The sequence below is a fragment of the Trichophyton benhamiae genome (genome assembly GCF_000151125.1).
Source record: "Trichophyton benhamiae CBS 112371 chromosome Unknown contig01106.0, whole genome shotgun sequence".
NCBI classification, from domain to species: domain Eukaryota; kingdom Fungi; phylum Ascomycota; class Eurotiomycetes; order Onygenales; family Arthrodermataceae; genus Trichophyton; species Trichophyton benhamiae.
In genome coordinates, this window is record NW_003315091.1 from 165,088 (window position 1) to 192,954 (window position 27,867).

Below are 27,867 nucleotides of genomic sequence, written 5' to 3' on the forward strand. Positions count from 1 at the left end.
ATATGATTTTATACATGGATATATGGTCATTGTTGAGTAAATAGAGGCGATATGTCTTCCTTTTTACGAAACTCCAAAGTGGCTTCTAAATCTTGTAAGGTCTCCATCACTACTCCCCACAAGAAAGAGGATCGGTGGTATCCCTACCCCCTAAGAGCCCATGATTCCGAACTGGCACATCTATGCACCCTACCGAACTAGATGGCAGATATGGAAGAGCCAGCTGCCCCGGGATCAGCCAATTAGAAGACGGCATCAAATCTCTTTTGAGCCTCCTTTTTGTTAATTTCAACCACAACGTCAGACGAAGACAGCATAGTAAATGGCTGGACCCGAAACCTGCTTCTTATCAACAATCTTTACGCTAATAGCTAGTCGATAAACGGTGATTATCATTATTTGGATGTCACAGTGATGACCTGGCTGAAAGCATCAGTTCCATATACATCGCTATTGAGGATCACCACGGCTTTATTGTTGCCCTCGACACGTATAAACCGTCGTCAACTCCTAAGTACTCCTTTCCCGAGGTCTTTCTCATCTCGTATACCGGCTGCAGTACTGGTAAATGACGATACAGACGCGGACCCTCCATACATCGAGTACGACTGGGTCGATGGCGCGGAGTCACTTTCAAAATATCAACCAGGAGGCTATCACCCCATTTCGATTGGCGATATGCTTCGTGATAGATACCATATAGTGGACAAGCTGGGATTTGGCGGCTATGCAACTATCTGGTTGGCCCGAGACTTCCAATTAGGCCGTTATGTTGCTCTCAAAGTTGGGATTGCAGATTCCCTTCCACACGAAATAAAAACGCTCCAGGCCCTTTCAACAGCATCAGTGAAATCTACGCTGCCAAACATACCAACCAAGCTTAGAGAATATGCACATAGATCAATACCCGTTCCTCTTGATGAATTCAACATACATGGTCCTAATGGAACGCATCCATGTTATACGATGCCCCCAGCTCAGTGTAATCTATGGGAGGCATCGTACAGTCGTTTATTCCCTATCGATGTGGCACGAGCAATATCTGCTGCCATTGTTTTATCCACTGCTTCTATACATTCTCGGGGTTTTGTTCATGGAGGTGCGTGGTAAGACAGAGCGTTAATCAACCTGACAGCGTCATTCTAACCATCATAAATATACACCTGCGAAATATCCTAGCTAAACTGCCGTCTAGCTTTGACGAGCTCTCGGTTGCAAAGTTTTACACGGAATATGGAGAACCCGAGACTGTATCAATTACCAGACGTGATGGAGCCCTACTTCCACATAATGTCCCAGCACAGGCAGTGATACCCATTAGTTTGGGCAAAGACGCAGAAGATTTTATACTTAGTGACACACATGTACTGTTGAGCGACTTTGGGGAGGCATTTTCCCCCGGCTCCCAACCTCGTTTGGGAAAAGACTGCCACACACCCTTACATCTTAGGCCTCCCGAAGCTCGATTTGAGCCAGACACCCAGATGTCATATTCAGCTGATATATGGGGGTTAGCGGTTGCAATCTGGGAGATAGCAGGCATGAAAGCTATCTGGAGTTGTGAATTCGCAACACCAGATAGTGTGACAAAGCAGCACATCGAAGTACTTGGGCCCATGCCTGTGGAGTGGTGGGAGCGATGGGATGAACGGCATGAGTACTTCGACGAGAATGGGAAACCCACACAGGGCAGGGAAGTTTGGCCTCCATTGGACCAGGCTTTTGAGGAAGGAGTTCAGAAGTATCGACGAAAGATGCAACCAAACGGCGTCTTCAGCGAAAAGGAAGCGGCTGCATTTCTCAGTTTAATGCGCCAAATGCTTGTATTCCGACCCGAAGAACGTCTGACAGCATTGCAAGTCCTGGAATCAGAATGGATGGTTAATTGGGCTTTGCCCAGTTTTGAACAGAGCCTGGACAACTGAATTCATATAACGCTGGAGTCAACATTCGAGCGTCTTGGACGGTGGGCTGTACACCCAAACTTTGCTACACTCGGCAGCTAATTCGTCCATTACTATTGTATTAAATATTTTATCCTTCATCATCTTGACATGGCGGCCACCAAAATAAGATGGGGGTCAATTGCAGCGTTGCGCCAAAGATTCCAAAGAAGCAACTAAAAAAAGTTGCTGCAGCCACAAAACTTAAAAGATCGCCGAAAAACCGTCTGTTTAGAACACAGCAAATTCTGCATACTTTGACATCAACAAAATGAAGAGAGAGAAAAAAAAAAGACTGGAGCCAGTCCACCCAAAGGCCGGCTGGCAGGCATAGTTACTTGAAGATGTGGCATCGCCCGGAATCGAACCGGGACCAACTCGGCTTTGCTTGTGTTCCACAACGAGTTATCATGACCATTAGACTACGACACCGGAGATGCTGCAATTGCCACGGCCGCCTCAAGATGAGGTTTTCGCTGTGGATACGAATACGGAGAAGATAGGTAGCCAGCTGGTGATATTTTCGAGTTGTATTTCCGCAACAAAAGGATTATCGCTATGTCCCATGAACTGACTCGACAGCATGAGTACGATTGAGTATTGAGGTGCCCCCAAACTGATATACAATGCAGCAGTTACACGACATACGAAAAAGAAATCAGAACAGCAAACGAGTGATCCGGACACGGGGCTGCGCTGCCATTCCCCGTAAGAGTTATTGATCGAGTACTATCTCACGCCAACGTTGCCACAAATACCAGGGTGTGTCTGAGGGGAAAGACCGTAGCACCCAAGGCAGTAATGGGCAGTGGCGTAACGATCATGCCTCCGCCTTGCTGCTCGGGAGTTCGAAGTAGAACTTGTTGTACTTTTCCGGGTGATAGGATGAGAAGTAGTCCATATACAGCAGCTCTTCCCTTGTCTTCGGCTTGATGGTCAAATCTGGAAAGTTGCGCAGCACGCTGCCGAGAGTCACATAAAGCTCACAGGCAGCAAGTCTGGAATTTGGGCGCAAGGAGGAAAAAAAGGAACGAGAATGTTAGCCATGTATATGCACACAGACGGAGCCCAGGCAGCCATTATATAATTGGCCGGGGACGGACGCTGCAGATAGACTGGTGGGCCGCATGAAGGAAAGAAAACGAGTACGCAAAGGCTTTGGTAAAACTTACTGCATGCCAACGCAGGCGCGGGATCCTTTGCTAAATGCCACGAGATACTTTTCAAGCTCGGCGCTGACTTTCGGATCTAGCCAGCGCGAGGGATCGAATTTGTCAGGGTCAGGGAAAATGTCTTGATTTCGATGCATAGTCCATGAACTCATGCCCACGGTTGTCTGGATAAATAGTTAGGGCGCTGGCTGTCATTTGTCCCTAGGAGGGACGGGGTGGGCTGGGGTTTGGGGACGGAGTACTTACGCCGGCCGGTACTTTATACCCATCAAACTCGGCACCGGATTCTGGTACCACTCTGGGGAGACGTCCAGCAACACCAAATGATAAGCTGATATACCCTGTTAGTTGCTGTCTTGGTGCATATAACTAGCGGTCACACTCACCGCAGAGCTTCCTTGATTATACCAGTCTATATCTCATGGTACCTGTTATCAGCGGTGATGCTCGAACGAAAACGAAAATAAAAGAAAAACAAGGGGTAATGACGAACAAAATACGGCAATTTCTCCAGGGTGACGAAGTCGATATCTCCATTTGGATCAGGGAATGCCTCGCGCAGTTCAGCGGTTACTGCTGCGTATATTTTCGGTGATGAAACGGTATTGTACAATCCTATTGTCATGGCATTTCCTGTTGTGTCAGCAGCAGCAGCAACAACAATGTATGCTTCGTCCTTCAGCTGTTCAACTGTCGGGATTTCTTTCATGAACTCCGGGTTCAAGAATTGGTGAAAAATAGTGGTCCGCTCGGGCTTCTCGTTGGCCTCCACCTGACGTTTCACTCTGACCACCTGTTCTCGGCTGCTCTAAAGCCGGTTTCAGCGTAATGGCCATACTGTTTCTACATGGGGAGACTTACCTGATGGAACTGCAACATGCGTGTCAAGGATGGGCTCGTCAAATGGGCCACCCATGGCGGTACTCCAAGCAAGATAGGCCGCAAAACGGGGAACTGCTGGAAAAACCAAAACATCGGGCCAAAACCTCGGATCATGTCGAAAAACGGCGCGCCGAAGTCCTCCTTTTCTAGAAAGTTGTAGCAATTGTCAAAGGCATAGTCACTAATGACATCGATTGAGATTGCTCGAAACCCGTGATGGAGATCTATTCCCCCACAGGTCTTGAGAGCAGTCGATATGCGCCTCACTAGAGTTTTGGCCTTCGATTGAACGATGCCCTCAAGTTCAAGGACACGCTTTCGAGAGAAGAACGGGTTGAAGGCCGCTCGCTTCATTCGGTGAACATTATTGTCGGCGGTTGTGAAGGTCGCCTTGTCCACGCCGAATGCATCGTAAAAAGGGGCACTCTTGTTATATGGGGTCCCGACATGATATATCTTATCATAGTTCTCTGGGTTGCTCAAATGGATCTCATCAGGAGTTATCCGGATCACAGGGCCTACATAATACTCCAGTAAGCTCGGTTTCGACTTCTCATATTTGTATATATACCAGGAACGAATCATACCATATATTTGATGCAACTTATCGATTTGAAGGTATAGCTTCCCATCCAATATACCATTGAAATAAAAGGAGTATAAGTGCGTCGCTCGGGCAAGGAATGGGCCAGGAATATGTGCCAATGGATGGAAATTGATTCGATATATAACAACTGCTGCAAACCAAACAATAGTGCCCAATCCTGCTACGGTGGCAAGGATGGTGAGAGAGGAAGGATCAAGTAAATAGCCAGTGAAGCCAGCCATGGTTTCACTCCGACGACGTTATGATATCGTCTGTCTCTGGGAGACCGCAGAGAGATCCGTCATCTTACAGCAGGTGCAAACATTAACATTAACATATGCAGTATTAAATAAGTCAGGGAGCAAGACGAGACTAAGATTGTCAAGCTGGCCCGCAATTTATACTCTTCCGTATACATTTCAAGAACCAACCACCCTGTCACAAGTAATGATATCGAACCTTAAAAGGGAGCGGGACGCGAAAGATGAAGGCATGATTGAGAGGGTTTGGGTTGAAATTACAACCCTTCAGTGGAGCGAAGCTCGTTGGCTGGCATGCCGGGGAAGGGAATGGGAGATGTTCCAAGCCCATACCCTCAAGGCGCCAATTCAGCCATTTTTGCGCCAGGTGAACAGATGAACCGTCGAAATTGGCCGCCGGGCTTCATATTACTAGTCTAAGTTAGCAATCACCGCTGGAGTTTGATATTCTTCACAGATTTCCACATCGTATTTCGGATCCACACATGCCATCTTTCAATTTGAATACGGGCTAAAAGGTGACATCTAGAAAAAGGTGACGGATTCGATAAACGTCATAGATTTATATATCCTCATGATCTGCTTATCGCCGTCTGTGAGCACTCCGTATTCGTTAGCCTCGGGCTACTTTAATGGTCTGTGGCATTGGTGCACTGTTAGGGGTGTATATGTCAGCCTAAGTTCTGGCTTTTATGTTCTCAAATAAGCCGTCCGTGCGAAAGAAATTACTGCTATATTCACGAATAATACGACAGATGACGTACAGCTGAGTATGTCGAATTATGGAAAACGACTTTACTCTGTAAAGTAAGTACAGATGGTCTCTCTGGGGTTCGAAGGCAGAGCGAACTCTTCAAAAGTGGGACTTGTAGCTGAAAGAATAACTTGATCGTCGGTTGGTGTCCTCCCCATGATAAAAGACATTCCAGGTTGAGAAGAAGAAAGTATGCCGAACCTTATGTGTAAAGAAGGATTATAAAGCGGTTGGTCGCGCAGAGTAGGGTTTTTGCCCGTAGACGCTGACACTATGGAAATGTGAGCACGTTGGTTCGCTGACAACGATGGTGCAACACCTCGCATCCCTCCTGTATCGTGGTCAAGATAGGAGGGGAAGGCGGAAAAAAGAGTTTTGGGGCAAACAGGGAAGCGAACTTACACATAGAAGTATGCATGGGTCTTCGGGTCGCGAAGCCCGGCCCGCATTTTAGCTAAAAATATTTGGACCTCCTCATAAGTCCACTGGAGGAGATGGCGAAAGTCAAAATTTTGGACACCCGGGGCGACAGATGGGGAAAAGAAGAAATCTGGACAACGACATACCTGCATGACTCTGGTAAGTAAGGCCATGGCCCAGCCTTCAATGCCCTCTTCGCAATGGAGAAGATTCCACTGGCCGAGCCGCTTGATCTGTTTGTCTTTCCCCCAGCCTCCTACGGGGAGTTTGAATCTCGTCTCCACAACATTTTCGAAGCCAGCATCATCCATATATTTTTTGGCTAAATCAGCGATACGGAAGGTCTTGCCAATCCTTTCACCAGCTTCAATAAACGTCCGCGACCATACTGCGAGCACATGGTCGTCAGTAACGGTTCCATCGTCTGATCGGAATTCTATGGACATCTCGATCTGATCGAACCATGCGCCAGGTTTCAGATGCCTGTACGACCGTTAGAGTTGCACAGTTACGGTGTCCATATATTGCGATTAATTAAAACCGTACTTAAGAGCTTGGGAGTAAAGTTTCGGCCAGTCTGATATCGCACCATAAAGGGCACGAATATGTATCAAATCGAAGTGGTCCTCCGGAAATGTCCAATCTTCGCTCGCATCATCGATTTCGAAGCGGAGGTTTGGTGGGACAAAGGCAGGCTGAATTGGAGATAGGTCGGTTCCGATAACCTCAGCGGAAGGATATTCGTCGGCAAAATCACTGAGTATGCCTATTAGACAACCGCTCATATGGTGCTGTGACTCATTTTTAAGGAGCTTACATGGCCCACTATCGAATAAAAAAGTCAGTGAGAGAGTCAGAAGCAGAGGAGATAACCAGTACATACTATTCCCGTGCCGGTCCCAAGGTCAAGAACAGTCTGAAATATAGTTAATATGATTGCGCCACCCAAAGCTGTGTCTCCAAGGGAATATACCTGTATATTCTCGTCGATTGGGGCAAGGAGAAGTCTCCCGTTTAATAAAAGCGAAAACATATGATGCCTAAGAGATTTGTTAGCGTGTAAATCAATTTGCTGATAGTGATAAGAGGTCCCACAGACGTACGCGATATCGAGTTGCTCATTTTGCCGATCATCGTTGGGTCCCCTTGCAAGAAAACATATCAGAATATGTACCACATCATACGGTCTGCTAACAGCTCATACCAATAGGCACCAGCCTTATATGCGTGGTATCTTCTGCCGTTCTCGAATCTATAAGCGCAAATGTCCGTTTTTATTGACGTTGTATCGCTTGCGCTGCTAAATTGACAACAGCCAGAATTATCAGTATAAACGGGCCAATGCTTATATTATCAAGACCTTCCTTACTCGTCATCTGGAAAATCCGAATCATGGTCATCATCCACTTCCTAGTGGGACGATATCAGCATCCTGTTCTTCCTTGTCCTTTGACGTTCATGAACATACCAGTGGATTGCCGTGAGGGTTGTCGGACTCCGGTACTTCTTGAGGAGGCGATGGGCGTTGTGAAGGACTGTGAGATTTCGATGGACTCGAATGAACAGACGGCGAGGATGTCATTGTCACTAGTTTATTATGATATATATACGAACGGGTAGGAAAAACTCGATAAGCCCTATTGTTGTAATCTATATAGACGGAGATAGAATGTTATCTCGAGGAGTTAGACATGAGGTATAAATCGAGAGCTTAAATAAATGCTCAAGACGCGAAAGACGAATGTGATCAGTCATTCAGTCCGAGGGTAAGGCAGAGGAAGAGCATGGTTGATGCAGAATCTTATGCAAGTGACTTACATTCCAGCAGGGAGCTTCATGTTCCACACGATAGACGAACTACATACAGTTCGCAAAACTTGGCCACAAACCGCCAGATGATTGAAGTTGGGATGAAATGAGGTTGTGTCTCCAGGAGCGCACGGAGAAGAAATAGCTCTCGCGCAGACTGGAAGGGCAGCCTAGTCCGTTCCACTACTGGCGATAAAAGAAAAGAAAGCGGCCTGACGATGGTTTCTCTTAGTTATGGTGTCCAGCTGTGAGCGTGCGAGTGATTGGGCGCGCCTTCGCCAAGGCCCGAGAGTCAATATACACTCTCAACAAGGGTGAGGTCGAGACAACGGTGAGTGGACAGACAAGCCGCCACAAAGGTCAGAAAACCGCTTGCTAGGACTGGCCGCCTGAGCTCTGGTCACCAATGAGAATTGCGCTGCTGAAGGGAAAGCTTGGGATGATCTCTTCTCCAGTGGTAATTCGGCCAACAACCACTTTTTTTTGGTCTGGGCTCTTTTGCTCCGTCTATGAATTCGTGAAATGTTGCTGCATGGCAACCGTTGGAAATGTACTCCGTACTCCGTACGTTGGCGGCAAGGGCCTGTCTCTCTTTGCATGTGGCCGTTTGAAGATGGCCCCGCAGCGGGTGAAATCAAGGGCGAAGTCGACTCCATAGTACGGAGTACCCCAGAGGACAGAAATCAGGTAAATGATAATTACTGTCGCTGCCGCCAATTAGCGAGCTCGCCTCCAGGTCCAGCATTGGCACATTAGACTTGAACGTTTTTTTTCTTGCTTCTATCGAGATCCCTCTGTATACTCTGGAGGTGTCCATCAACGAGCTCCACGCTGCTGATATTCATGCCAGGAACCCACAGGATCAGCTCTTCGAGGCAGAGCAGTGTGTTGGGCAACCATTGGTAGGATCCGGGTGTTTCCTTTGCAAAATTGAGAAGCTGATAGACAAGATGTCAGCGCTGCGTTGTCCTTTGGATGTCGTCTTTGGTTTGTGCCATCGCTGTCTTTCACCTCGTCGTCGTCGTCGTCGTCGTCGTGAATTTCCTTTTTGGGTTCCAAGAGTCCATTACAGTCACGTGAATGTTTTGATGACAAACCCCTGATGAGTAATATATGAGTAATAAAAATTCCACGTTTTCACGTGATTCGTTTACCAATGACTAAGCTGAATGTCTGTTGGCCAATCAGCGCTCAGCCCTAAAGCGCAACCCACAAAGACGCAACAAGAAAAAAAAGTCGCTAAGCGAAAGTCGAAAGTTGAATCTTCAACTTCAAGTCTCTTCCTCTCTCCCTTGAAGAAGAAACCAGCAGCACGACTTGGACGAAATCGCCGACCACCACCATAACGCCCTTGCGTCCACGTATATCGACTCGTCGACTCACGGTTAAACGGCTTCCAACATGTCTGACGGGGAAGTTGAGGTCGAAACCGGCGCCTACGATGTGCTGCCCAAGGATGTCACCGCCGAGATGGGCAACATCAAGCTCTTCAACAAATGGAGCTACGAGGACATTCAGGTCCGAGACATCTCTTTGACGTACGTCTTTCCGTCTTCTTTGCGGGCTCTTCACTGCGCGAGATCGGTTCCTCCCCTCTGGAACGAAACGAAGAACATATACAAAGCATTAGATTGAACAGGGAGAAGGATTGTTAAACTGAGCGCAACTGGAAGCTGACATGCGCATATAGCGATTACATCCAGATCCGACAACCTGTCTACGTCCCTCACTCCGCTGGCCGATATGCTGCTAAGCGATTCCGGAAAGCCCAGTGCCCCATCATTGAGCGTCTCACCAACTCGCTCATGATGAACGGCCGAAACAACGGAAAGAAGGTCATGGCTGTCCGAATTGTTGCTCACGCCTTCGAGATCGTACGTGAAACTACCTTCGATGCTCAGAAATATTACTAGAGATCAAATTTAGCGAGATCAACGACCGGGCTAACGTTAATTTATTCAGATTCACATCATGACCGACCAGAACCCTATCCAGATCACCGTCGATGCTATCTCCAACTGCGGTCCCCGAGAAGACAGTACCCGAATTGGTTCTGCTGGTACCGTCCGTCGTCAGGCTGTTGATGTCTCCCCTCTCCGCCGTGTCAACCAGGCCATTGCTCTCATCACCATCGGTGCTCGTGAAGCCTCTTTCCGCAACATCAAGACCATCTCTGAATGTCTCGCTGACGAGCTTATCAACGCCGCCAAGGGCTCTTCAAACTCTTACGCCATCAAGAAGAAGGACGAGTTGGAGCGTGTCGCCAAGAGTAACCGATAAAAAATCAAAATGCAAGGAATACACATTTGCCATTTGGGGGTTATTGCGTTTTTTTTCCCTGACGTATTGCGCATGGGTGTGTATGTGAGGCGAGGACGAAATTGCCCTTTACTTCTGTATGGATTCGGCTCTTCATATTGTGTGTGAAATTTGGGCCACGGGAACCATACGGTGTTAAAGAGAACAAGAAAAATCCAAGATGGATGACCTTTCTTCTAATGTAGCCGCAATGCAAACTATTATGATCTACATTTCGACAACGACCCATTAATTCATTGAATCTGTACGATCATTATTGACAAGGGATTGTAGTATTCGTGCCTCAGCTGATCCGAACTTGACTCACCTTGAAATGTAAAGGAATCTTTTAGCGGCTATATTTCTATTAAACTGTGGTTGCCATCGCTCTCAGTATATGCACTACTTAGCACAGCAGGGAGTGTACGAAAAATTTGGCTGTCTGGGACCCCGAGGCAGTCCAAAAGTTAGTGTATCGTGAAAATTTGATAAGATAGTAACTTAATTTTTTTTCATCTTTGCGCCTTCAAATTTCTCAATTACACCAACCGACCAACACCTTCGTTTAATTAACTGGAGCATAATGGGGAAGCGCAAGTTAGGCGCATTGGAGAAGGTCGATGCTGACTTGTTAGTGATGCCGGTTCTCTCTCGTTTCGTGGTTGATCCTGCGGCTTCTTTCGTATACAGGCAGCTAACTCATATCCAACAGAACAAATCTACAGTACAAAATTCGACGAGACCCAAAGTACGTTACATCTCTTGCTATGCAGTTTTATATATATCCAATATACTGGGATCTGTGGTCAGCGAATATTCATCGCTAACCATTTCTCTTGCGCAACAGATCCTATGTTGAAGACTTCAGAAGCCAACACCTTCAATATGAAAACCACCGCGAGATATTCATGGCTGCTCCTTCAGCTGCTACCGATACCGGAATAATATCCTTGATAGATCTGATTGATTTTGTGGCGCATGTTGCAGAATGCTATCCAGAAATAACGAAAGATTTTCCGCAAGAGTTAATTGAGATGATTTCGCTTCACCATGCGGTGCTAAGTCCAGATTTACGGGAAAAAATCGTGGGCAGCCTGGTGCTATTAAAGCGGAAAGATATAATTGATTCTTCGACGTAAGGGTATAGCCTGTGTCTCGTTCGCTCTAGACATATACTTACATTGATATACAGTCTTCTCCAGACATTATTCCCTATTCTAGTGTCGACACCGAGCAAAACACTCCGAGCATTCCTATTCCAAAAAATAGTTTCAGACTTACGATCAGCTAATGCGAAGACTACGAATCACAAACTAAATAGAACCATCCAAACTGTGCTGTTCAACCTGGTTGTTGCTGACCGATCTTCAAGCAAGGCTCTCTGGTCGGTAAAGATTACTCGCGAGCTATGGAAACGCCAGATATGGACCGAATCAAAGGCGGTGGAAATCATGAAAGAAGCCGCCCTGGCTGATAATGAAAAGGTTATTATTGGTGGTGTCCGGTTCTTCCTGGGTGGTGATAAAGAGAGAGAAGAACTTGAGGACGAGAGCAGTGATGACGATGTCATAGACGTTGGCAAGGTCAAACATCAAGCTACCATCAACAAGGGGTCGAAGAAAAGAGCAAAAGCCATTGAAAAGGCGAAGGCAATAGTGAAGAAGAAGGAGAAGAAAAAGAACGCTCCTCACCCCTTGAATTTCTCGGCCTTACACCTTCTACATGACCCCCAAGGTTTTGCAGAGAACTTATTTCAGAAGCATCTACAAAACACCAAAGCGAAACTGAATCTTGAACAGAGGCTATTGGTGCTACAGCTAGTTTCTCGACTAGTTGGCTTACACAAACTCACCATCATCCAGCTATACTCCTACTTCCTGAAATACCTTACTCCAAAACAGCCGTCCGTCACGTCTTTCCTAGCATCACTCGCTCAATCATGCCACTCGCTTGTTCCTCCAGATACCTTAGAACCTTTGATTCAGAAGATTGCAAACGAATTCGTCTCTGAAGGTTCTGCTGCAGAAGTTGCATCAGCAGGTCTCAATGCCATCAGAGAGATATGTGTTCGTCAGCCACTGGCTATGAATGATACCCTGTTACAAGACCTTGTGATGTATAGGAAGAGTAAGGACAAGGGCGTCATGATGGCAGCTAAGGGCCTTTTGAGCTTATACCGAGAAGTCGGCGCAGAGAAGTTGAAGAGGAGGGATCGAGGCAAGGATGCAGCTATGGGATTAAAGGTTGGAGAGAGAAAGTCACAACGATATGGAGAAGAGGAAATCGGTGGAATTGAAGGCCTTGAGCTACTTGAAAAGTGGAAGGAGGAAGAAAGAAGAAAGAACAGGAGAGAGAATGGCCTTCCATCTGACGGGGAGTCCGATGAAGACGAGGAGAATGAAAATGACTGGGCGGCATGGAACATGGAGGAGGATGACAGCGACGACTCTGGCGGGTGGATTGACGTTCAAAGTGATGTTGATATTGTGTTCAGTGACTCTGAAGACGATGAACCAACCGCTAAGAAGGCTAAAACAGACGAGGATGCTACTAAAGCTGGCGACGATAAGAAAACGGAAGAGTCCGAGGCGAAGAAGATATCACGTCTCGCAACAACCCGCATTCTCACGCCTGCTGACCTGGCCAAACTTGCAGAACTACGGGCTGCTGCCAGTGTCAACGCCTTGCTCCCTGAGAACAAGCGCAAGAGGTTGCTACAGCAAGCTGCTGCGAACCGACATGCTGATGATCCTTTGACTGCTGCAGAGATCGAAGGCCTCGCTGCTCTCTCGGCTGGGAAGCAGACCAGAGAGGAGAAGATTGCGCACGTCAACGAGACCAAGACAGACCGTTCTGAGTTCAAGAGCAAGCTCGCTCGCAAAAAGGAAACCAAGGAGAAGCTGGGCAAGAGCTCAACGAACAAGGAGAAAGCTAGGAAGAAGAACTTCATGATGACGCTGGGTAAGGCGAAGGCGAAGGGGAAGCGAAGCCTTGTTGAGACCCGGGCGACGCTGAGAGCGCATCATGAGCGGAACAAGCGGGGAGGGAAGCGAGGAAACCAGGGATAGATACCCCCTGGCCATATATACTGTAGATTGGTTAATACATAAGACGTCTCTTTTCTCTGCCCTTCATCTATTCAAATCTTCATTCCGTATATAATGGATAACCGCCGTCTATCACCGTTCAACACGTCACGGTGTCGCGTCCTCCAGAAGAGGCTAAATTGGCGCCTAAGAAGCGCGCTCCGCGGCTTTGGCGCGTCTCGCGTTTTTAGAGTTTCTCCCAACCTCCGTCTTTTGCGACTTTGGAGAAAGAGACGCAGACGGCGATTTTCTCCTTATCGTCGACATCTTCTCCCGCCACCACTGCCGTCATTGCTACCACTGCTATCTGAACGGTTATATCAGCTACCGCTCCTCTTGTCAGAAGTGATTATTATCAAAACCAGAGTTGCGGTAATATCCAGTCTGCATAGGCCACCCCTGCAACTCGAAATCCAAGACACATCACCTTGCGCCATGGCTCCAGGAACTGCCGTATCTGCCTCGTCGAAGAAACGAAGATTCCAGGTCCCTATCACGCAGTACTTTTCTCCATCTCCCTCACAGCAAACAGAAAGCGAGCCCTCGTCGCATTTCAACTACAACGCACCCACACACTCAGCGCACCCAAGCCTACCTCCCACGATACAGTCGTCTCTACTTGCTGTTGGCATGAGAGTTCGAAAAGCTGTGCCGGAAGGATACCGAACGAAACTCATAGCCAAGGCCAACAACCACCAATCCAAGACTACACTCCGGGACGAACATTATACAGACAGCTCAATATCCCCTGCATATACCGAACTTATCCCCTTCAGCGGAGCGTTCAAGGTTGGGAATTATGGAGTACAATCGTTCCCTCAGCCTTCAGCAGCTGTGACTGAGCCAATGACAGCTGCAAGACAGCTGGACGAGGAATCTCTTCCGTTTAGCAGCCAGGAGTCCACCCAATCATTTGAATCCTCCTCATCGATTCCAAGACCTAATTCATATAAACGTGGATTCGAAATTGAAGAAGATGACGAGGACTTCGACGGCCAGGATTCCTTTCCCTCACGCATTCACCCTTCACATTCTCGACCCATTCTATTGCCTAGGACTGGGAGACAACGAACCTTGAGATGGAAGGCATCCTCTCCTTCCTCATCATTACTGAAGGGAAGATCAGAGCAGGAGAACTGGGACCTCGCATTCAATTTCAATAATGGTGGTGGTGGCGATTTTGAAGATGCCGATTTTCTGAAAAGGAGAGAAGACGTCGATGAAGAATACTTGCGGCGGGCAAGGGAGGTCCGGATGAGCGGAGTTTAACCCCTTTTAATGTTGCCTCTCTATCAGCCGTAGCTGGGCAGTTTTCTTTACACTATGTATATTGACTATTGTCAGCATGTATTTTTTGAATAAACCTGTGTCTCTAAGGTATGCAGGTCAGCATTAGGGATGCAGTGAATTTTTTAGTATGATAATAATAAAATTGTTGAAGGACTTTCGAATCCCCATCTGTGCATTCAAGGCTCTCCAAGCTCAGGGCACTTGGGGCAGCATTGACACCTGAGAATATCGCTTCCGGACGTGCGAGCCATGCCATGTCGCCGAGAGGGAACCTGCATGGCATTCTGTTTACGGAGATTTTACACGAATAGTCACGCAGGATATTCGACTTGGCCTGCGCCTAGACTGTCATTCCGTTGCTGGGCATCTCGGCGGCAGCACACAATACTTCTTGGACGGCAGAGCCCAGAGGATCATTCCATGGCCATAGTATTATTATTTATATCCGCAGCCGCCAGAAGTGCCTTTAAACTTCAGGTACGCCCTGTCAATCTTCCACTAACTGCGTAACTGTCCTGGTGTCCAACGTTCCGTCTCCACCAGATATAAGACCCAGGAAATGCTGTCAACTGGGGTACGCATGATGTTGCTGTGCAGCATGCTGTGATCCATTCTCTCCGCAGCGAACGGGTTGCCGTCTCGTCTCTCGGCCGCTCCCAGCGATGTTTCTCAGCCTTGCAGATGCTAAACCGGCGTAGCCGCTGATTAGACATGAGGGAGCAGGCAGGCTTAGCCCTGGGGGCAAAACACAGGAGTAAGGCCTGTTTGAAATCGAGTCAGCCCTACTTCCATCCACTCGAGAGACTCAGGTTGAGCATGAGTGCGAGGCTAGCAAAGCGGCCAATTAAAGCTTTATCGAAGCTTTTCAGCCTCGAAGCTGTGCTGGAAGTCAAGATATCTGGCGAGGAGGCGTTTGCTTTTGACGGCTCGGCAGCGTTAACCTCGCTATGGTCATGATGGTTCACCAACTAACTACTGTAACTAATCCTTAGATGCATGCTCGGCATGTTGGCCGGTACCAGCCCCTATTATTTTGGGACGCAGATTTGTGACTAGCTGCTGGCTTGAAACAGGGGAATCATGCGTATCCTGGTGGGTGTTGACTTGTTAAAACACCCCTTGAGACCAAAAAAGTTCAGCTAGACGGAGAAATGGTTCAGAGGAAGGTTTGGCTTCAAAGAAGAGACTATCGAATCCGTGGATAGGCGTAGCAAGGGTGGCGAAGTGGCATCTTGTGAATATAGTTATAGTTTTGTTTCCCTCCGCGCGAACGATGGGCTTGGGCGGAAGATACGGAGTACGGCCTGGTAGATAATATCGGCTACCGGAATGAAGGTTGAGGCTTGCTGTTCATAGAGGTTTTGGAATAATAAGTTGGTTCTTCTCCAACCTTGGGCAAATATTAATTTAGCACCGCCCTAGACGAGAAGCAAGCATCGTTGGAAACATAAACGTAAGATTATAATTAATTTATGCCGCATTATATACTTGAATAATATCTAGGTCAAATCCGCGGAGCCACCAAAGCAAAAAGGCCAGCGAAGCAAAAATGTAAGCGAAGTATTGCATGTGAATCCAGTAGAGTATAATCCTGCAAGCCCCGAACATAGACGGCCCGCATCCTATTCGTGGCCGTACATCCCGTCTCGGAGAGCACCTGAACCCGAAGTTAAGACACGCCCCTAATGGCCTGACTACTGCCTGCTGCTGGGGCATCCCACGTCCAGCGCTGCGATTTCCATCAGGTTTCTTAGACCGGGTGAGTTTTGAGTGTAACGAGCATTGAACTTGACAACCTTCTTGAGGGCGTTGAATGACGATACACTAATAGTGAGCGGAGCGGCACTGAGGTACCAAGCTACCTTGTCGCTGCATGGAGGCGTCGTGAGCGACCCAGTATACGTGTAGATATCATGGGCGTGAAGATGCTTGACGAGCTTTGTGAAATCAAGTCTCCTTGTCTTTGTGACTGTGCCAGGGGTTGTGATCCGATGCAGATGTGCAAACACTTGAGTCAGAAGTGGAGTAGAACGGCCATACGGGGACAACTCCACGAAGAACGCAACCACAGCAATCGATTTATCTGAACAGCATATCACATCCGTCTTAGCCGGTGGACTTATATAAAAGGGGGGATATAGACTGGGGGGGGGGGGGGCTCGGATGTTCAGGGGAGAGGTTCGAGATGAGAAATAGGGTTAAGGTATATATTGGATAAACTTAATGAACTTACCTGAAGTTTGGAACACGAAGTGAACCTCCATTGGGGAGTACTCCTCGTCAATTCGGTGCTCGCTTGGAGTATGGAAATGGAATTGTACCAGCTCATAATCTTTGTCGTTGGCCTTCAACTTTCCTCCGACGATTACCTCCACAGTGGATCCTAGGTTTTCAAACTCTGCCGATAAGACACTGGGAATGCTCATGGTAACTGAACCTTTGGGTACCTGCGGAACGATCGCCGTGTTGATGACGATAGGGGATTGTGTTTGGCCATGCCCGCACTCTCTGTTGGCAGTAGCATTGAGTCCAACCCAATGTAGGGGGCCGCCTTCGCCAGTATAGTTGAAGGTTGCGATTGGGACCGTGCCATCATGATTGACCAAACGTGGTGCTAAACTGGTTCCATGCAGACATGAAGCAGAAGTAGATGTGATAATAGCAGCGAACGCTGCAAAATGACGGTAGAACATCATGATAGCGGCGGACTTATGATGGAAAGCCACTTGGTAACGCGAACGAGAGAGCAACAAAGGCTGTGACGGAGGGGAGCCATAGAGTTTTATATCTGAGGGCTCCTCGGATAACCACTATTTAAAGCCCTTGTGATATCCATTCAGCCTTGAGTTTACCACATAAAAGCGGCCTTATATAAGTAAGGAATGCCAGGCAACCCTAAACGGTTAGTACGTAACGTAAAGGCCCGTCTAGTGCCGCTGTGCTTTGCGGCATGAGAAATATTAAAGCCAGCAGATCTGTGGATCCGACATACTTTACTTCAAATTGGCTTTAAAGAACGCGGACGCTAGGTAGGCAGCCATGCTTCTTCTGCCGTGTTAGCTGTGCTCCAGTTTTCGATCCTGCACCACGTAATTCGCGCTCCTCCGGCTTACTAGAGTATAACCACTCTCTTACCTGGAGTACCCGCTACGGGTACAGCAGGGCTGTAACCCGAGGAGGTATTGTAGATATTGTGCGCAAAGCGTCAATATGTCCACGTATCAGGATATGCGGCCGTGTCAAGGCTGTTGTCCCATCACAATCACCGTTGCGGGAGATAAACTCAAGTATGAAAACAATACTTGGGCGTTCCAGAATATGTAAGCTCCCGTTCTGAAATGTCACAGAAGTATAAACGCATGCCTTAATTCAAGGTTTATAAAGAAACAAAACATAATAAACTGTAGTATTAATACGCAGACTTCCTTGGCGGCTGTGCCATCAGGCTGATATCTCTTGGACCAAAGGATGGCTGTGTAGATGGAAAGGCAGAAGTCAAGCATTTGTCTCCGTTACCAAAGGGCCTCATTCATCCAATGTGACACTTAAAAGCGGTTCATGAAGTTGATATATCGACGCTGTTATTGGTCCATGCTAGAGGCAAGCTAATAAAATACTCCTTACCTCAGTGTTGAAGTAGTTCGCGGAAGTCAAGGTAGTAAGTCTCTGGTAAAACTCCGCTCAGGTATATGCAGAGTACTCCGTATGTGATCTGCTAATAACATTGGTAGGTCGTCTCGGGCAAGCTTCGCTCTGTAAATGTGACGCGATAAATGGGGGCAGCTCGAGGAACCACAAACCATCCGTGGCGTGATCATAGCAGGGACATGATAGGACCTTATAAAACGGAGGTATCATGGAAGCAAGTTAAGTAGCAAATATCTTAACTGCTTTCGGTGTTACCTCATGCCATGGTTTTCATTGTGGACTCCAGGTCATAGATCCGGTGCCATGTCCCTCATAGAAGAAGCCAGCTCCCTGTTTCCCTGCATGGAATCTCGACCCTACTGCTTATAAGAGAGACAGACCATTACCAAAAGTACCCCAGGTTGTATCCATCTGGTTAGGATAGGCTTTCTTCCTGTATGTTGACGTGCCTGTCGTATTGAGGTCATCTGCACTGGTCATGTCAACTGTTGACAGTCTGGAAGACACCGCCGGCATCGATCGTCAGAGGCGGGAACTTGTGAGAATAAGCCATCACGAGGAGGATATATAGCTGCCAGGAACCTGATCAACTGCCGTTTCTCTCATCTCTAAATGTCCCTTTTTTCTTCTTCTCTCTCTTTCTCACTTTCTCAATGTCTGGCGTTTCTCTATATTCTTTTCTTTCTAACGGCTTCGGCTTTTCATCAGCTTACTCACGTATGACTAAGCTATTCGGATAAAGATTTATCCCTGATCCCGTGACCCTCCCCCCAAACTAAGCGCGAAAGTCGAAATTCAGCGAGAGCAAACGAAGCCGACGACGAGGAGAAAAGAACGACAAGGAGGATCTCAGCTTGAGGAGTGCGGCTGGATAGGTCTCTAAGACGTCGGCTGGTCTTCTATGCTTTGCGCTGTCCTTCTCCCACCACTCCGGACCAGCAAGACCTGTCATGCAGTGGCCTGAGTGAGGCGCACCACATCGCTTTCGTCCTAGATCATGGCGGAGGATAACCCCGAACTCCAAGCGGCGCTGCGACAGCTTGACGCTGAACTGGAGGTATGGCAGTTCTTTTCTAGCTTTTGCTGTCTTTTCACGGCCGCAGGATACTGACTGAATCTGTCGTATAGGATGGCGATATTACGGAGAAGGGGTAAGTGTCATAGCTCTCAGCTTATCAAGGCTGTCATAGCCCGATAGCTCGGCGGCGGGGGTTCGATAACCACGGCCATACATATGTTAACCGGAACCACTCGTGGTGTTGACTACGAGTACCGGAAGCCTTGTATCATGACGATTGACCTCTGATATAGGTACCAGAAGCGCCGCGCACTCCTTCTATCGCAATATATGCCACAGCCTGCCGCTAGCCAGCCGGAAAACCCACCCCTGCATAGACCATTAAGCTTTGAGCAGATACCGCGCGGCTCTGAGACTATCAATGTCTCGTCTGGAGAATGCCCGGCTGGTCCTGGAGCTCATGCACCGCTTCCTCTAAACGTTTCTCCGCCGAGCACCCGGCAGCAGCCAGAGCACCACATACCTTCGCATCTACTCGGGCCTTCTAGTGGCGAACAGACAGCAGGGGCAGACCCTAATTATGGCCCCTATCAGGGCAGCCAACTTTCAAGGATTCAAGAACAGGAACTTGGCTTCTCCCTTACACCTTCTGCACCACCACCTACAGCTCCCATTGGACCTACTGGGAACCGAAATCAGTCAGTGGGTTCGTATGACTCACTTTTCCTTCCAAGAGGTCCTACGGATAGCTATGAAGCTTCCCGAACGGGGACGCTGGTAAGCCAGAATTATGCATTCAACCCGAACCAGCAGCCTGAAATCGAGCCGCCAACACGACACTCAACCATCGATTCGCAGCAAGCATACTTCTCTGACTTTGCCGGCCACCAGCAAGAACCCAGGAGAGATAGTTATGGACAGAACCTTCAACGATATTCTCAAATGGAACCCTTCTCTCCTACCGCGAACATACCTCCTGCTCCAATGCCAATGTCAGCCATGCCTGGCGGAGCTGCCGTCAACCACCTTCTTCCTCTCGAGCCCCGAGATATCCCATTTGATGTTCAAGACCCACATAACCTAAATCTGCCAATGTCAAGCTTTGATAATATCCCGACTGTTCTCAGACATCGTGCACGCACACTGCCAAAACAGCCAGCGTATTGGGTTCTTGATCAGCGTGGCAAGGAAATCGCATCGATTACTTGGGAGAAACTAGGTAGTCGAGCGGAGAAGGTCGCCCAAGTTATACGAGACAAAAGCAATCTATACAGAGGAGATAGGGTTGCCCTGGTCTATAGGGACAGTGAGCTCATCGAGTTCGCCGTGGCGCTAATGGGATGCTTTATTGCCGGTGTTGTTGCGGTCCCCATCAATAACCTGGAAGATTATGCGAGTCTAAACGTTATCCTCACCTCGACACAAGCTCATCTCGCTTTGACGACAGAGAATAACCTGAAGACGTTCCAGAGAGATATCACTACCCAAAAACTCAACTGGCCAAGAGGCGTGGAGTGGTGGAAAACAAATGAATTCGGCAGTTATCATCCAAAGAAAAAAGAAGATGTTCCTGCACTCGTTGTCCCGGACCTGGCCTACATTGAGTTTTCCCGTGCTCCTACCGGTGACCTCAGAGGCGTTGTCTTGAGCCACCGGACAATCATGCATCAAATGGCCTCATTCAGTGCAGTCATTGCATCTGTCCCACCTTCCCCTGACCGCCCAAAATCTCCCGCTGAACTCTTGATGACCTACCTTGATCCTAGACAGGGAATCGGGATGATTCTGGGAGTACTTCTAACTGTATACGGAGGACACACCACCGTATGGCTAGAGTCTCACGCTGTTGAAACTCCTGGTCTATACGCTAGTTTGATCACCAAATTTAGAGCTACTCTTTTGGCCGCAGATTATACTGGATTGAAACGCGCTGTGTACAACTATCAACAGGACCCCATGACGACGAGAAACTTCAAGAAGAACGTTGAACCGAATTTTTCCAGCTTGAAACTCTGTCTTATAGATGCATTGTCGGTTGATTGCGAGTTCCATGAAATCTTGGCTGATAGATGGCTACGCCCCCTACGAAACCCTAGAGCCCGGGAACTAGTAGCTGCTATGCTCTGTCTACCAGAGCATGGTGGAATGGTGATATCTATTAGGGACTGGCTTGGAGGTGAAGAGCGAATGGGCTGCCCCCTGACGCATGAAATGCACCCCGTAGAGGAAGACAAGGACAGCAAGACTGAAGAAAAGGAAAAAACTGACGAACCAAAATCTACTTTTGGAAGCAGCTTGATTGGTGGAGCTCCTACGGCTTCTCCAAAAACAGAATCCCCAAGGAACGAGCTGAGCGAGGTATTACTGGACAAAGAAGCATTGAAGAACAATGATGTCGTGGTACTCGCGTTGGGTGAAGAAGCCCGGAAACTCGCAGACACCACTCCAAACTCAGTAAGAGTTGGTGCTTTTGGATACCCCCTTGCCGATGCCACTCTTGCTATCGTCGACCCGGAAACCGGACTTCTTTGCACACCAAATCTTATCGGAGAGATCTGGGTCGATTCCCCATCATTATCTGGAGGATTCTGGGCACTACCGAAACACACTGAAACTATTTTTCATGCTCGTCCCTTTAGGTTCCAAGAGGGCAGTCCTACTCCAGTAATCGTGGAACCAGAGTTCTTACGAACGGGCTTACTTGGATGTATTATCGAGGGGCAGGTTTTCGTTCTTGGTTTATACGAGGATAGATTGCGCCAAAAGGTAGAATGGGTGGAACATGGAGTTGAAAACACCGAGCATCGTTATTACTTCGTTCAGCACTTGATTCTCAGCATCATGAAAAACGTTCCCAAAATCCACGACTGTTCCGCGTTCGACGTGTTTGTTAATGACGAGCATTTACCTGTCATCCTTTTGGAGTCATATGCTGCCTCTACCGCACCCATTACCTCTGGTGGACCCCCGCGTGTTCTTGATACCTTACTTCTAGACTCTCTTGCTGAGAGATGCATTGAAGTTCTGTATCAGGAGCATCATTTGAGGGTTTACTGCATCATGATTACGGCGCCTAATACCCTCCCTCGATCGACTAGAAATGGCCGCCAGGAAATAGGAAATATGTTGTGTCGTAGGGAATTCGACAATGGCACCCTACCCTGTGTCCACGTCAAATTTGGTGTTGAAAGAGCAGTACTCAATCTGCCTATTGGTACTGATCCGGCTGGAGGAATCTGGTCTCCTTCATCATCTGCCGTTCGTCAGGAGGCACTTGCGATGCAAGAAAAGCAATATTCTGGTGTTGACATCAGAGATGTAATAATGGATGACCGGACATCTACCCCCCTAAACAATTTCGCCAGCATTGTTGATCTACTCCAATGGCGAGTCAGCAGGCAAGGAGAGGAACTTTGCTACTGCTCTATCGATGGTCGCGGCCGGGAAGGCAAAGCTATAACGTGGAAGAAATTCGATACCAAGGTCGCGGCTGTGGCAGCATATCTGAAGAATAAAGTCAAACTTCGACAAGGAGACCATGTGATATTGATGTATACCCACTCCGAAGACTTCGTGTATGCTGTTCATGCCTGTCTCTGCCTTGGCCTGGTTATAATACCAATGGCGCCTATTGACCAGAACCGACTGTCTGAGGATGCCCCAGCTTTGCTTCATTTGATTTCGGACTTCCACGTCAAGGTGATACTTGTCAACAGTGACGTGAATGACTTACTCAAACAAAAGGTCGTTGCCCAACATATCAAACAGTCAGCGAATGTTCTCCGCGTCAATGTGCCTCAGACCTATAACACCGCAAAACCACCCAAACAGTCTCATGGATGCCGGCATCTGGGCTTCACTCTAAGTGAAGCAGTTATAAAGTCTCATTTGCCAGCAATGGTGTGGACGTATTGGACACCAGATCAAAGAAGATTATCAGTACATATTGGCCATGACACAATTATGGGCATGTGTAAAGTCCAGAAAGAGACTTGCCAAATGTCTAGCTCCCGTCCCGTGCTTGGAAGTATTCGAAGTACCATGGGTCTCGGATTCATCCATACGTGTCTAATGGGAATCTACGTCGGTAAGTTGTGTCCGTATATATCTTCGATTGCATGTGACATTATTAACGGTCCTTATTAGGGGCTCCTACTTACCTTGTATCCCCGGTTGATTTTGCTGCCAACCCGTCATCATTATTCCACACTTTGGCTAGGTATAAGATTAAAGATACATATGCCACCGGCCAAATGTTGGATTATGCTATGAGTAGCATGACCGCAAAGGGGTTCCAACTTCATGAGCTAAAGAACTTGATGGTGGCAACTGACTCAAGGCCAAAGGTGGATGTTTGTATGTCTTCGAAATATCCGTCCTGCAAATTACCACAATGCTGACTATACCATTTAGACCAGAAAGTTCGACTGCATTTTGCGGCTGTCGGTCTCGATCGAACTGCCATTAACACCATTTATTCACACGTTCTAAACCCGATGATAGCTTCAAGGTCCTACATGTGTATAGAGCCAATTGAGCTTTGGCTTGATACACTATATCTCAGACAAGGATACATATACCCCGTTGATCCTGAGACTGCAACTAACGCCCTCCTTGTCCAAGATTCGGGTATGGTTCCTGTAAGCACACAGATTGCCATCGTGAATCCTGAGACTTGCTGCCTATCTCACGTTGGGGAATATGGAGAGATTTGGGTTCAATCTGAGGCGTGTGCAAAGGCCTTCTATGGATCTATGCAAGAATTTGATCTAGAGCGGTTCCGAGGACGTATTGTTGATGGCGACCCAGATGCCGTCTATGTTCGTACAGGCGATCTAGGCTTCTTGCATACCGTGACAAGGCCGATTGGGCCTGGCGGACAGCCTGTTGAGATGCAAGTTCTCTTCGTCCTTGGTGGTATAGGAGAAACATTCGAAATCAACGGCCTTAACCATTTCCCCGTCGATATCGAGGTTACTATCGAAAATTGCCATAGAAATATTGTCAAGGGCGGAAGGTAAGTACCATACTTCACTATATGGCAAATTGACCTTGCAGCAATATTCTAACAAAGCTTCATAGTGCTGTCTTCCAAGCAGGCGGTTTGACGGTCGCCTTGGTAGAAGTTAACCGCAAGGCCTACTTGGCCTCTATGGTGCCTGTTATTGTGAACAGTGTACTGAATGAGCACCAAGTCGTTACGGACATTGTGGCGTTTGTCCCTCGTGGGCATTTCCCTCGATCTCGCTTGGGCGAAAAACAACGTGGAAAAATCCTTGCTACTTGGGTTACGCAGAAACTAAGGACAATCGCTCAATTCAACATCCGCGATGGTGGCAGTCACGAGATGAAGGGTGGCGAAGGACCAGAACGACGCCAATCCTCTAAAGCTGGCAGTATCATGGATTCCAGCATCCTTCAGCCACAAACCCATTCTCCATACCCCGAACCAGAAGACTATGGTCAGATGCAACAGCCACCCGTTACTGGGCCTGCCGAGCATGCTGAACAGTACCCCCTTCTTTCTGAAGGTATTGTGGATTATATTGATCCATCTCTTATAGGCACAGACAATGCTGAGCACTATCAGGATCCCAGCACGGTGAATTATGATGTGTCACATCACCAGTCTCTTCACGCCGAGGAGCCAACGCTTCCCACCGGAGAAGGTGTAGAAAGGGGGTTTTCACCTGCGGGTAATCCGGATGCTCAACGAGTCCAAAGCCCTGAAAGCTATGCTGGTAATGGTAGTGGTAACAGCATAAACAGAACGGTTTCTCCAGCCGTTGCTCCTATTGCCGGTGAGGTTCCTCGCCACAACAGTACTTCCCCTCCTCGAAGCGGCCTGCGCGTTCATAATGGAGACGAACCTATTTCCCGTCCACATTCAACAGCACCAGACTTTGGGATTTTCGAAAAGACACAATTACTACCTCCGGCAAAGAGGAAAGAAGTTCCCACTACGTACACCCTACCGGTGAGAAATAGCAGTATTCAAAAAGATAATTTCCATGGCCCTAATCCCGCTATCGTCGGCCATGAAAATGGGGGCACTCATGGAAATACGCAATATGATGACGAAGCTTATGATATCATCGATAATTGGACGGAGGGTACAGGTGCTTCTCACCCTCAGCACCAGTAATGAATGCTGCTTGGATAACAAGGACTATGGCAGAAATCTCTTTGCGCTTCGGCCATTTTAACGCTCCGACATCCCAGCGCATAATGACATGATGTACGCTATGTAAAAACCAACGAATAATTTATATTTGATTCTTATTAAAATATTTCATTTTCTTATTTTATTTTATTTTATTTTTTCAATTCCTTACTCCATCTCGCAAATGATAAAAGTAGTCGGCAACTTTTTGTAAATTGACAGAATTATTGTGCAGCTAGAAGTGAAAGCTAGAACACGGTGATATGCCAACGCCTGAGGGGGAATATTAAAATAAGACTGGCAAAATAGCCATTTCAGATAAATAAGGAGAGGCATACATTATTGGCCGTTCGATTATTGGCCGTTCGTTTCAAGAGGGAGAAAATATTACATTCACAGGTTCTCTGCTGCAGATTCCAAGGCGCTGATATTTACCTTTTTATTTTCCGATCCGTTAGGTGGAAGTGGCATATACCCTTGGAGCTGTTCTAAAGCATCAATGTCCGCCTGACTAAAATTTTGCGTACGAGTTGGGCGGAATGGAGTGCTTGCTCGAGATGTAAGGAACTAGACAGACATAGTTAGCTTTGCCTACATTTGCACAGGGCAGAGGCGAAGTTCAACTTACCGAGCTAGCAGCGCTCAACAAGGCGATTAAACTGGCTTGGACAACATCACGATGGACACCGACACCCCAGACGCTCTGAGAGCAGCCTGCAGCAGTACATTCGATGTATGTCGCGGCCTTGACATCTCTAGTACGACCGATAGCGTGCTCAGTATAGTTAACAACGTCAAGGTCGATGCCTAGGGAATTCAAGGCATGTGCAAGGGCAGATATAGCACCAGTTCCAACGCCAACAATGCCATGTTGTATGCCATCGATTTCGATGATACCGGTGAAACGCCTCTTCAAGTTCTGAGTGTTGACAGCCTTGCCTGGAGCCGGGGGAGCAGGAGACATAGACCGATCTGCAGTGATATTGTAATCTATCAAGTTGAAGCGAGGGTTTGTCTTGAGATGATAAGCCTCTTCGAACAAAGTGACAATCTCGTTGGGCTTCAATTCGCGGTTTAGACGGTCTGCATCCTTCTGTACAATCTTGCTGAATGCAACTTGCAAGCCACGAGGGAGGTCCATTTCCAGACTGCGGAGAATAACCCAAGCAACGCCACCCTTTCCGCTCTGGGAGTTGACCCGGATGATAGCCTCGTAATCCCGACCAACGTCCTGTGGATCGAGAGGCAGGTATGGCATCTCCCATGGGTCGTCGTCTTTGAGGCCAGCGGCGGTACGAGCTTGGAATCCCTTTTTGATAGCATCTTGATGGCTGCCACTGAATGCACAGAATACCAGTTTTCCTGCATAAGGCCAGCGTTCGTTAACCGGTATCTTATTGCACTCTTCTACCACTCTAATGATGGAGAGAATGTCAGAGAAGTCGACACCAGGTGAGATGCCCTGTGTGTACAGGTTGAGAGCGAGGGTGACGAGATCAACATTTCCAGTTCTCTCTCCATTTCCAAACAAGGTACCTTCAACACGCTGTGCACCAGCCATTTGGGCCAGCTCTGCTGCAGCAACAGCACATCCACGGTCATTGTGTGGATGTAAGGAAATACAAACTTTCTCCCTTTCTGATATGTGGGTGGAGAAATATTCGATCAGGTCAGCGTATACGTTAGGGGTAGACATCTCGACGGTAGCTGGTAGGTTGAAGATTATGGGAGCCTCTTCACTTGGCCCCCATGCTTCCTTGACGGCCTCACATATCTGCAGAGCAAATTCAGGGTCGGTATCAGAGAAAGTCTCAGGGGAAAATTCAAATCGCCATTCTGTGCCAGCAGTTGCTGGGTCATCCTTTGTAATAGATCGAGCGTACTTCGTACACCGTACTGCCATTTCCATACTCTGTTCTTTGGTCATGTTGAAGATGATGCGTCGAAAGCATGAACTTGTGGCAAGGTAGATGTGGAGAATAGCTTTCTTTGCACCCTTCAGGGAGTCGACAGTGCGTCGAATGAACTCCTCACGGCAAGGTGAGAGAACCTGCAGCCAGACATCATCTGGGACAGTTCCAGGAGTTTTGATGAGGTCTTGTGTAAAGTCGAAATCGGTCTGGGAAGCTGATGGAAACGAGACTTCTATCTCCTTATATCCAATGCCCACTAGCATACGAAAGAACCGTAGTTTTTGCTCCCCATTCTATGAGTCAGATGTTAGCAGAGCCACTTGAATACATAACAATTTTGGAAATATATGCAGCAAGTGGCCGAGGAGACACGGTATACTCACCATTGGGTCCACCAGACTCTGATTGCCATCTCTAAGATCTGTGGCTAGCCATCGCGGTGGTTTATCGATTGTCTTGCTTGGCCATTGACGGTTTGGCAGGTCAATCGGCTGGAATTTTTTGTATTTTTTGGAGGGATCCTTGAGCCTGTACCAAAATGCAAACGAATTAATTATTATCTCACATGGTTGTAGGAATGATGCAGGACAAATATCTCTTACATCGGCATTTTGGATAAAGATAC

General features: G+C 47.7%; 9 protein-coding genes and 1 pseudogene across 10 annotated transcripts; 5 read left to right on the forward strand and 5 right to left on the reverse strand.

Moving 5' to 3' along the window:
• Positions 1-414: 414 nt before the first annotated feature.
• On the forward strand, positions 415-1,925 carry ARB_01865 (uncharacterized protein; the record flags this gene model as incomplete). The annotated part of the gene is made up of 2 exons (XM_003011840.1): positions 415-1,099; positions 1,180-1,925. 2 exons carry the CDS (start codon positions 415-417, stop codon positions 1,923-1,925), a joined length of 1,431 nt encoding a protein of 476 aa, XP_003011886.1.
• A 365-nt stretch (positions 1,926-2,290) lies between these two features.
• On the reverse strand, positions 2,291-2,375 carry ARB_01866 (annotated as a pseudogene). Its single transcript has one exon. The product of its transcript is annotated as a tRNA-OTHER (tRNA).
• Positions 2,376-2,763: 388 nt separating this feature from the next.
• On the reverse strand, positions 2,764-4,825 carry ARB_01867 (cytochrome P450 pisatin demethylase, putative; the record flags this gene model as incomplete). The annotated part of the gene is made up of 5 exons (XM_003011841.1): positions 2,764-2,941; positions 3,116-3,279; positions 3,362-3,484; positions 3,609-3,923; positions 3,977-4,825. The coding sequence occupies 5 exons, from the start codon at positions 4,823-4,825 to the stop codon at positions 2,764-2,766; spliced, it is 1,629 nt and encodes a 542-aa protein (XP_003011887.1).
• Positions 4,826-5,995: 1,170 nt separating this feature from the next.
• Positions 5,996-6,898, reverse strand: ARB_01868 (methyltransferase GliN; the record flags this gene model as incomplete). The annotated part of the gene is made up of 2 exons (XM_003011842.1): positions 5,996-6,500; positions 6,564-6,898. 2 exons carry the CDS (start codon positions 6,896-6,898, stop codon positions 5,996-5,998), a joined length of 840 nt encoding a protein of 279 aa, XP_003011888.1.
• Positions 6,899-9,227: 2,329 nt separating this feature from the next.
• Positions 9,228-10,106, forward strand: ARB_01869 (uncharacterized protein; the record flags this gene model as incomplete). Its single annotated transcript, XM_003011843.1, has 3 exons — positions 9,228-9,364; positions 9,517-9,700; positions 9,789-10,106. The coding sequence occupies 3 exons, from the start codon at positions 9,228-9,230 to the stop codon at positions 10,104-10,106; spliced, it is 639 nt and encodes a 212-aa protein (XP_003011889.1).
• A 926-nt stretch (positions 10,107-11,032) lies between these two features.
• ARB_01870 (uncharacterized protein) lies at positions 11,033-13,192 on the forward strand (the record flags this gene model as incomplete). Its single annotated transcript, XM_003011844.1, has 2 exons — positions 11,033-11,259; positions 11,446-13,192. The coding sequence occupies 2 exons, from the start codon at positions 11,033-11,035 to the stop codon at positions 13,190-13,192; spliced, it is 1,974 nt and encodes a 657-aa protein (XP_003011890.1).
• A 453-nt stretch (positions 13,193-13,645) lies between these two features.
• ARB_01871 (uncharacterized protein) lies at positions 13,646-14,479 on the forward strand (the record flags this gene model as incomplete). Its single annotated transcript, XM_003011845.1, has 1 exon — positions 13,646-14,479. The coding sequence occupies one exon, from the start codon at positions 13,646-13,648 to the stop codon at positions 14,477-14,479; it is 834 nt and encodes a 277-aa protein (XP_003011891.1).
• Positions 14,480-16,194: 1,715 nt separating this feature from the next.
• On the reverse strand, positions 16,195-17,196 carry ARB_01872 (uncharacterized protein; the record flags this gene model as incomplete). The annotated part of the gene is made up of 2 exons (XM_003011846.1): positions 16,195-16,583; positions 16,734-17,196. 2 exons carry the CDS (start codon positions 17,194-17,196, stop codon positions 16,195-16,197), a joined length of 852 nt encoding a protein of 283 aa, XP_003011892.1.
• Positions 17,197-19,145: 1,949 nt separating this feature from the next.
• ARB_01873 (uncharacterized protein) lies at positions 19,146-25,311 on the forward strand (the record flags this gene model as incomplete). Its single annotated transcript, XM_003011847.1, has 6 exons — positions 19,146-19,205; positions 19,277-19,299; positions 19,460-23,253; positions 23,313-23,522; positions 23,580-24,183; positions 24,249-25,311. The coding sequence occupies 6 exons, from the start codon at positions 19,146-19,148 to the stop codon at positions 25,309-25,311; spliced, it is 5,754 nt and encodes a 1,917-aa protein (XP_003011893.1).
• Positions 25,312-25,722: 411 nt separating this feature from the next.
• On the reverse strand, positions 25,723-27,852 carry ARB_01874 (uncharacterized protein; the record flags this gene model as incomplete). The annotated part of the gene is made up of 4 exons (XM_003011848.1): positions 25,723-25,896; positions 25,958-27,535; positions 27,626-27,770; positions 27,845-27,852. The coding sequence occupies 4 exons, from the start codon at positions 27,850-27,852 to the stop codon at positions 25,723-25,725; spliced, it is 1,905 nt and encodes a 634-aa protein (XP_003011894.1).
• Between the last annotated feature and the right edge of the window lie 15 nt (positions 27,853-27,867).